The sequence below is a fragment of the Cyprinodon variegatus genome, unplaced genomic scaffold (assembly GCF_000732505.1).
Source record: "Cyprinodon variegatus isolate N-32 unplaced genomic scaffold, C_variegatus-1.0 Scaffold1932, whole genome shotgun sequence".
NCBI lineage: Eukaryota > Metazoa > Chordata > Actinopteri > Cyprinodontiformes > Cyprinodontidae > Cyprinodon > Cyprinodon variegatus.
This window is the reverse complement of record NW_015152385.1, coordinates 47600-57542: the sequence shown is the minus strand read 5'-3', so window position 1 is coordinate 57542 and position 9943 is coordinate 47600. Positions and strand designations below refer to the sequence as shown.

At 39.4% G+C, this 9943-nt stretch overlaps 2 protein-coding genes across 2 annotated transcripts in view; both read left to right on the top strand.

The window, feature by feature from the left end:
- LOC107104871 (N-acylneuraminate cytidylyltransferase-like) overlaps positions 1-5449 on the top strand; it is a 10822-nt gene extending 5373 nt beyond the window's left edge. The window contains exons 2-8 of the mRNA XM_015404989.1: positions 1024-1166; positions 1291-1446; positions 1597-1733; positions 4059-4153; positions 4305-4464; positions 4540-4705; positions 4866-5449. Coding sequence (XP_015260475.1) covers positions 1024-1166; positions 1291-1446; positions 1597-1733; positions 4059-4153; positions 4305-4464; positions 4540-4705; positions 4866-5080 — 1072 coding nt within the window. The 3' untranslated portion in view covers positions 5081-5449. The remainder of the gene's footprint in view (positions 1-1023; positions 1167-1290; positions 1447-1596; positions 1734-4058; positions 4154-4304; positions 4465-4539; positions 4706-4865) is intronic.
- A 726-nt stretch (positions 5450-6175) lies between these two features.
- The window catches only part of LOC107104876 (N-acylneuraminate cytidylyltransferase-like), a 17360-nt gene continuing 13592 nt past the window's right edge, over positions 6176-9943 (top strand). The window contains exon 1 of the mRNA XM_015404994.1: positions 6176-6870. The gene's annotated coding sequence lies outside the window, so the exon portion shown is untranslated. The remainder of the gene's footprint in view (positions 6871-9943) is intronic.

Here is a 9943-nt window from a genome sequence, read left to right as displayed (position 1 = left end):
TTTATCTTTTTGTGCAGCACTTTAGAAACCTTGTGTTTTTTTAAATCGTGCTATATAAATAAAGTGGATTGGATTGGATTTTAGTGAATGAGGCAGCAAAGACTAGCTTTTTTTAAACAAGAAGAAAGAGAGAAAATAATGTTGACAAAGGATGACCTGGAAATGCTCTTAAGACTTTGTAGGTGGCTTTTAAAAAAGCCAATTTAATTTTGCCCTGGAAGGACTGTTTCATCATCCTACCTTCAGCGTAGACACTGTGGGCCACCTGTCTTTATTTTAGAACAAGCTTTCTTTTTCTACTCCTAAATATTTTTTATTTTAAAATTTTGTGGCTTGGTATTGAGACCCCTTCCCTCACCGCAAAACTCAGTGTAACCAGCAGAGGTCACTTTAAATGTAGACAAAAGTGTGATGAGAGGAGCTGCAGCAACCACAGCTCAGGTGGCACAGATTGGATAAACTGATCTTTAGGTAGGGTGACCGCTCGGCCCTGCCATGGAGACACAGATTCAGAGGTTAGTGAACATGCTTTCTTATGGTGGTGTTTCCCAGTATGAAATGCTATTAAACCTTCAGCATCCTCTGTTTTCCCAGGTCTAACAAAACGCCTGGAGAATTACGGCATGCTGCAAAATACCGTAATTTTCTGTGAGAAGCGCCAGTTGATTTAAGCATCCGACTATGGTACCATGAAGAATAGTGGAAAAATAGACTTTTTCGTGAATTTATAACTCCCCTCCAAACCTGCTGGACAGGATGTAGAAATTATATGTGTCTCGGCAAAAGAAGAAGATTGGTCACCCTACTTTTAAGGGACAGTGGCATAAAGGTCCAGTTGTGTCTCTGTGGTTGGACTTGAAACCCAAAATTAGCAGATCTTCTTGATCCAGTCTGAGTTTGATGTGGTCAGCTAAGACAATTTGGGAACTTTCAGTCTCTAACACATTTAATGATATAGAATAAATTCAGGACAAAAATGAAACATGAATGAAATCCAGCTGTTTTTGTTTCTGTGGTTTTCAGTGTTTGGGTTTCAACAGACCATGATGAGATTGAAAAAGTGGCGAAATCCTGGGGGGCCAAAGTCCATCGGAGGAGCCAGGAAGTCTCCAGGGACTGCTCCACGTCCCTGGAGACAATACAGGAGTTTCTGAAGAAAAACCCAGGTACCTGAAGCTCACCTGGACACAAGACGACTTTAATTGGGTTTAAACTCGGTGGAACCTAAAGGGCCATGATGGAAAAGTGAAGATAATGGTTTGTTTGTTTTCTTTTTTTTTTCTTTTACAGAAGTGACGGTGCTCTGTAACATCCAGGCTACGTCTCCTTGTCTCCATCCATCCCACCTAAAGGAGGCTTTAAAGAAGATCACTGAGGAAGGATATGACTCCATCTTTTCTGTGGTACGGAGGTACCAGTTCCGCTGGAAGGAGGTCAAGAAAGGAAGTGAGTGAAGCAAACTTCTTCTGTTGTTCTAGACTTTACTTTCTTTGGGAGAGTCCAGGGTGTCAGTGAGCGTTCAAAGACTCCACAGCAGGAAATGTTCTATATCTGAGCTTCTCTGTGTCTTGTCCTCCTTTTTGTCCTTCCTTCCAGGTGCAGAATGTACTCAGCCAGAGAACCTGGACCCTGCCAATCGCCCGCGGCGCCAGGACTGGGACGGAGAGCTGTATGAGAACGGCTCCTTTTACTTCGCCACCAGAGAACTGGTCATGGATCAGGGACGCTTGCAGGTATCTGAGCTGTCGCTGATGCTTCAGTGTTTGAGCCTTCCTGTGAATACAGCTCCAGTTGTACATTTCCACAATAATACACCTTCTCAGAGTAGAATAAGTTTATACTGTTAAAATAAATGTCACTTAGTAATCTGAACAGCAACACTCTTCTTTAAGGAATTGGTAGAATTTATTTTGGTTTTCCTGGCATAAACTCTGCTTTTAATCCCAATACTCGCACTAAACCCTAAGCGCCTCACATGGAGGAAATGCATGTAAGGGTTTGATTGCGCAAGTCACAAGCATCCAAAATCTGGAGAATTTTGAATAATACTCGCACCCCGACAATCGAAAGTGACAGGATCCAGCCTTGTTTTTTTAATATTACTGCTAAAAACTGATAACTACAACAAGAAGTACTTATTTTATGGACGCATATACAGTAAAATATGAATTACTTTGATAGTTACACCTGAAAACAAGCAGGCAGTGGGGTTCACTTTTATTTGTACCATATTTTCATAAGACACCTCCCGGCCTAGTGGTTAGGACATAGGGCTTAGAATCGTGAGTTTGTGAGTTCGAAACCCACTCCCACACACTGCCACTGTGGCCGTCTGAGAAAGACCCTTAACCCCATGCTGCTCCCGGGCACAACCCACCCTCATACCCAAGGGGATGTTTTAAATGCAGAGAGTGAATTTCGCTCTGCTTTACTTGTGACAGTGTAATGATAATAAAAGCTGGGTAAAAAAAAGTAAATAAGGAAGGAATAAAAAAAATACGCATTAATTAGAATATACAAGAACATATATGGGAGAATAAAGGGCGGATTATACTCCTGCATCCGCACGCATCAAAGGTTGCTTGGGTCCTTTTTTAGGGACGCAGTTTCCTGCCAAAGCGCAAGGGGGACCCTATTGAGAACTTGCGAGAACTTCGTCGGATGGTTACGAAGACTTCTACGGCGGCGGGAGTGTTTATTTTCCAAAACAACATGTCTGAGGCATCGTACAAGTGGGTGTACTTCCGAAGCTCCTCGATCAACCTTTCGTAGTGGTTATCCATTGTTGTTATTACTCCTCGACAGACAAGTGGAAAGTCATACCGAGGACAAATCACAGCTGCTTTTTGTCTGCGCACTCCCGCTTGAGGTCTACACAGGTTTGCGACCGTCCTGACGAATAGTCTTAAAAGGCATTGAATTCTTCAAAATAAAATTAAGGCCTTAATTGGTATTAAAATCTCTTAAATCAGTCTTTTTTAGGTCTTAATTTTTAAAACATCATAAATAGGATTATTTTTATTTCGATTTATTTTTGCAATCTAAATAAAACGTTAAAATTGACATTTTATTTTTTTTTCATTAAAAAAAACTGCTCGCCATTATTGGTTGCGTCCCGATAGCGGAACCAATAAAAGCGTTGTTGGGAGATGCACCATTAACTTTTTGTCTGGAAAACCAGTACCAGGGAACATACATGAGGCACAGTGTATTTTGCGCAAGAAGCGATTCAAGCTCGGAACGATGGGAATTAAGGCAGTGGAGTCGCACATGCGAAGCACGAAACACAAAGCATCAAAATCGAGTTACCGAGAAACAGCCGGTATTTCTCGGTTTTGTTCCACCCTTGTCTCTGCAAAACAAAGTTTGTTAAAATATATCTGTCATTTGTGTGTTTTTAGCTTTCTTCCTGTATGAGAAGCTTTTCAAAATGTGAAACATTAGTGCAGTGGTTTATGTTAAAATAAACCTTTGGGTTAAGTTGTCGCAAGCAGGTTTTTTCTTGTGTTTCTTGTGAATTTGGTCTTAAATTTTTATTTCAAGTGGCATTAAAAAGTCTTAAAAAGTCTTGAATTTAACTTGCCTTATGCTGTAGGAACCCTGGGTATAAATTGACCTTAAGGCTAACTAGATCAAAATGCTAGAAGACAGAAATTGAAAATTAAGGCATTAAAAAAAAAAAATAAAAATAGACATTTAATTGTAGTTATGTAGTTTTTTTATGTTTTAATTGTCATGATATCGGAGAATTAGCTAAAACTCCTTAATAAATGTTTAGAAGGTGTGACTGATTTCTAATTACAGCAATAAATATTTGAAAATCAAAAGACCAACTTAGACTGAATTTAGAATCAACGATCGATTTATCAATAGTGATAACCAGAATAGTTTTGCTTAGTTATTTTTTACAATGAAATCTACATTTAGCTGGTAAAGGGTTAAAATTATCTGTAAATAATTATTGAATAATCAAAAATAATGACTCTTATTCCTATGATGAGTGAATATTTCACTCTAATCAGTTCCAGTTCTGATGTTTGGGTTGGCCGTTCTCTCAGGGCGGCAGGGTGGCCTACTTTGAGATGGAGCCGCAGCACAGTGTGGACATCGACGTGGACATCGACTGGCCCGTGGCGGAGCAGAGGGTTCTCCGGTGAGACCTGCTTTAGATTTGATCTGCCATTTAGTGATTCAGTGATATGCTGTTTAAAGTTCTCCTGTTTGTCATTTCAATCATTTTCCTGCCAGGAGGTCTTACTTTGCTTTTTGCTTCTGTTATTTTTGCGTTTCTGGGCTCCCAACAGATTCGGTTACTTCGGTCGCGGGGTTTCCCTGATGTTCTGTAAGGTCTCAGGATGTCTGACTGATGGGCGGGTCTTCCTGTCCGTGTCTGGAGAGGACACAGTCTCTGTCCACAGCACGGACACAGCGGGTATCAGGATGCTGCAGAAAGACGACGTGGAGGTTTGGATCTGTCGCGTTTTGTTGTGAAATGCTACCTCTTTTTCTACAGAGGACCATACCGTCTTTGTTCTCCAGGTGGTCCTGCTGGTCTCCAGGGAGGACCATGTGATCCAGCTGATGTTTGACAAACTGAAGAAGATGACGGGGTGTAAAGTCATGGTGGTTGGAGAGGAGCCTCTAAACGACATAAAGCCGCTAGTGGAGAAGAGGAAGCTTGACTGGAAGGACGTGGCCTATATGGGTAGAAAAAAATGAATGTTTGATCTTTCAAATAAATGTATGGTCATTTATGAAACAAGAAAACTTGAAATGTTTGAATTTCCATACAAGCATGTTTGCATATCATCTTGAGAAGTCGCCATAGCAGGAAGGTAAATATTTTCCTAACCGTCCCCTCCCAGGTAACGACGCAGCAGACGCCAGCTGTCTGAATCTAGCAGGCCTGAGCGCGGCGCCAGCAGACGCTCCGCCCGGCGCTGCTCGAGCTGCCAAATACACCTGCAAGTACGCCGGAGGGGCGGGAGCCGTGAGGGACTTCGCCGAACACGTTCTTCTGCAGAAGGAAACGGCCAAAGTTCAGATGAAGCAGGACCGGATCGACCGCCACAACTTCTGATGTGGGATCAGTGATATCATTCAGCGATACCTCAGTGGCACCATGCTGCCAATAGATAGGACCTTCAGGCTGTTTGAGTAGAAGATATAGAAAAGAGGAGAACAGATCAGAACCAGACTCCCTCCACTGGTTACCAATGTACTGTCAATGCAGTACTTCATGCATTATATAGTATCAGTCAGAGGTCTACATAAACTCCCCATGGACATGAATGTCAGATTAATTTCTGGTCATTTGTTTCTAGGAAAAAGAAACAGAATTAATTCACTTTCTTTTTGTTTTTTCCTCTTGAAATCTAAATAATTCACAGTGGCTCATAAATATTAAAAGAAGCTTTAATAACTGCTTCAATGCTGTTGCTGGCAGAACTAGCTTTTTTTCTAGAAACAGCGTCTGTGTTCTTCTGTTGGAACTGGGTGCAGGTTTCCTCCATCTTGCTTCTGAAGTGGAATAGCTTCATCATCCACCAGCTTTAGCAGAAGAAAAACAGTCCCACAGTATGATGCTGCCACCACCATACTTTAAAGTTGGAGCACTGTTCCATTGGTTTGAGAGCCTTGTTTATAATCACAGCTCAACATTTCCACCTGGCTTGAAATGAGGATTATGTTGATACTAATCTGACTACACCAGGGTTCCACTAGTTTCTACCGAGGGATTAGTTTGAGCTAGATTTTTTTGGTCCTCATAGCTCAGACTGACATCAGTTCACCACTAATTGTGCTTAGAAATTGATCAACTAGCTCACTATGTGCTGCCTCTCAGTGCAAACATTCAGTGTGTTCTATTTCCATTGTTCTAAAGCATGATTGTTTCAAAGCTTGATTTGCGTTACCCTGTAAATTAAGGTAACCTACCAGAGTGGATCATTAAAATCAATCAGATCTTTTTTAAAATTGTAATTTTATTAAGGATCCCCATTAGCTGTTGCCATGGCAAACAGCTAGTCTTCCTGGGGTCCACATTAAAAACATACAGTAAAAACAGTTACAAATATTAAAATTTCCAAAAATGTAATTTCTTAAAATTACTGTAGGAAGTAGAAAAGAACAAGTAAAATAAAACAGCCAATAAAACAAGAACAAATATAATAAAACAAAAACACTTCAGGGCATCAAATGGAGTCTCAGATTCTTTTTAAAAGATAATTTACTTTCAGTGTAGCGGATGTAGTGAGGTAGATTAATGAAATCAGTTTCATTTATTTTCATTATAAAACTGAAGTGAGAAAAAATGGTTAAATCTGATATGGAGTGGAGGAAAAAATCAAGGATTAGATTTTTAAAACCATGTCGTCCAGCCCTAGTTTGTTTCTGGGTGGATCCTAAGCTCCTGCTGAACATCTTCACCGGTTCTTATAATAGAGTAGCTCCCTGGATGAAACCGGGGATGACAGCATGATGCTCTAGGCCAGTTTCCTAACAGTGGGACGGCATTTTCTACCAAGGAGCATAGAAATGATGACCTCAATTGGTCTTCAAATGTAACTTCTAATGGTTTGAGCTTTAACCAGCAGAACGACAATCCCATTAGAACTGGTTTTAAAGCAGGCTAACATTAAGCTTTCTGAATGCCTGACCTCAACAAATTCAATATTTGTGGACTACACCCAGAAGCCAGGTCTGTGCAAGAAGACCATTCTGTGAACATGAGCTCCACCCATTCTGCCTTCTTTCTATAGGGTATGCAGATTTCTGTTGTGGTTGCACGCTGCGTTATCAGTCTAGTGTGGAAAGAGAAGGCATCAGCCCGATGGAGGTAACCTTCTGACTGGAGCTCACTGCTGGGAGGTAGTTTTTTTATTTTTATCCGGATCATAAAGAGATTAATTAACAGTTTAATCTGCATCCTCCTGCCTTTACTGCAGATTAGTGACACTAAAAGCTGAAATGACTGCATGCCTATTCTGATGACTCTACTTATGAACGTGTACGTTTTCTTGTTTATACAATGAACTATACAAGGGGCCAAATTTGGATATAGTCTTTTGTGGAAAAAAAAAAACACAAAATGGAACTTCTCTGTTTTTTATCTGAGATTAATGAGGTCATATCCACTTGATTGAACTATTGATTTTCTGGATATGGAGAGATGTTCTTTATCAAAGAGGTGTGCTCCAAATGGCTAAGCCAGCTGATACTATCTGTGTTCATTTGGCAGATCTGTCCTGGTTTAGACCATCTTAATACTTGCCTTGAATCTGCAGCCTAATTTATTGCACACATGCAGGGTCTAACATCTCTCTTGCAGATATTTCTATACATAATTATTAAAACATGATTGAAAAACTGGTGCATGTTTTTCCTGTTTTGCTGCTCTTTGGTTTCAGTCTGTTGGTATGTGGAATGTGTGTGTGTGTGTGTGGGGGGGGTGGGGGTAGGGGGTAATAATACTAGGATGGTGTTATGGAATCAGAATGATGGTTTATATTCGCTATATTTATTGATTCCCAATGTGTGAAAATTTCGGTCTGTCTAATTTTTTTGTTGTTGTTGTTGACATTTTCAGATGAAATGTTGATTCTGAAAAGATTTTTCAATGAAATGATCTTTTCCAAAGCAGTGTCTGTTGTTTTTCTTTTGCTCCATTGAAACATGTAAGGCAGACGTATTCTTGATTTTTGCTTTCATGGGATCAAAAATAGTGAGGAGAAAATGAAATCAGATGTTTACTTTTTTCCCTATTTTTCATTGTAAGTAATTATCTGCATCTCCTCAAAAAAATAAAAAAAATCTTAGTTAGAAAGCTGCATTCTTGTGTCTATAGCGAGATTTAACAATAGACATGAATTAAGGCATGAACGGCGAGCTTTAAGAAGCATCAGGTCTTAATCTTACAAAATTGGGATCAACCCTCTAAGAAGCTGAGGATCCAAGAGCTTTATTCCAGATCATCTTTAATCTTGACTGAATGAATCATGTCTGTTTCTACAGAGCAGATTTGTTAAGGTGTCTTAAAGAACTAAAATACTAACAATGTCATTTAGAAATATGAGAGCGAAGTGGAAATGCCTGTCCATAATACACAGCACCATGTTTCCAGAAAAATAAAACCATACAGAGGAAAACGCCTCATAGCTCTACAGCACGGTGGTGGAGGGCTGATGATTTGGGCTGTGAGCACCTTGCAGTCAGGTTTTCCTGAAAGGGGGGTGCAAACGAGATTATCAAGTGCTCGCTGCACCCTCTGGGAACATTGTTCACAAATGGCATCAAATTCACTACAGAAAGACTAAAAAAATGAAAGAATTTAATTGTTTAATGGTTCGTTTAAAGTCAACGCCTTAAACATGATCAAAATGCCATGGAGGGACTTTTGCAGACGTTTAGACTGAAAAGAAGACTTAGTTTTATTTTACCATACCTGAAATGAATCAGAAGAATGAAATAAATAGATACTGAAAGGTTTGAGTTTCTGCTCAGGATTTCTTAACCTGACTTAGTTTGTTTTAGCATATCTGGTCAGTGGCAAGAAGTAGAGAACCTTTATAACTCTCACTTGTTATTACCTTCTAAGTTAATTATGCCCTCTAAGTTTATCACTAACAGAAATGGGTTTAATTGAACCTGTGATGAACAGAAGGTTTGTGGGGCATAGAAGAAAAGGTATGACCAGAGAGGCATTCAATTAAAAACTGGTCACTGTAGATGCTGTAATGTTCATCACTCTCCACAAGAGGGCAGCACTTCAGACTCATTTACCATTATACCTGCTTCAGATAGAGTTTAAAAACAAAGTTATTTTATTCACGTAACAGGGATCCATATATATGTAGTGATATATATATGTTTTAAGAAACAAAGACCGCCTCTTTATTTAATATCTATATTCAAACATCACATTTGTTCTCTTAAAAAGCTGTAGATAAGCTTTATTTTAGCCATTACTAGCCTATTCTAGCTATACAAATATACTGTCAACAACAAACCTGACCAAGAACAAACAAAAATCTATAATTGTCCTTTTTTTTGTCTCGCTTTTGCCATAAAGATCTTAAAATAAATGACTTTGTAGATAAATGTTTGTGTAAAATATTCTCCAAATGAGTTCCTAATGTCAAAGGTGCTGTTAAAAATCAATTATGATAACACACTGTACTAAGCGGTCAGAAGCAGTTTCTCTAAATCAGAAAAGGCATTCCTAAATGCATGACTGAAAATAGACACACAGGCATTAACTATAAAAATAGTACAGTGTAAAATAGTAATTTGTTGCTAATTTTGGTCAAAATGGGGTTTTAAAGCAATCCCTATAAAACCAAACCTTAAAAATAATTTCCAAGGTGTATCTTTTTTGTCTTCTAGTTTTAAATCGTTTAATTGGGTGCATCAAAGATGGATAACAAGCAGAGAACAGGGAAATGGGGAACCTCTGATGGATGGTGTGGAAACAACCACCGGATTCTGAATGTGAACAAAAGAAGGGAGTTGATAGATGTCAGAAGAACCAGGAGTAGAAATACCTTGGTGTTCACCTCTACAACAAACTAGTCTGAGACACTACTGTGAAGCCGCCTACAGGACAGGATAGAACAGACTGCACTTTCTAAAAAAGCCTAGAGAATCAGTGTTTGCATTATCTGCTGGAGTAACAGTATTAGAGCAAATGACTTTAAAAGCTCAACAAGCTGATGACAGAAATAAATGCTAATTGTCCTGTACTTATATGCTGATACAAGTCAGTCAGAAGATACTACATTCAGTCATTAACCCATTCACTCAAACACTGATGGTGGCAACCTACATTGTAGCCACAGTTGCCCTGGGGCTCACTGACAGAAACAAGGGTGCTGTACACTGGATCCTCCCACCATCAACAGGTGATGAAGTACCTTGCCCAAGGACACTACAAAAGTAAAAGCCT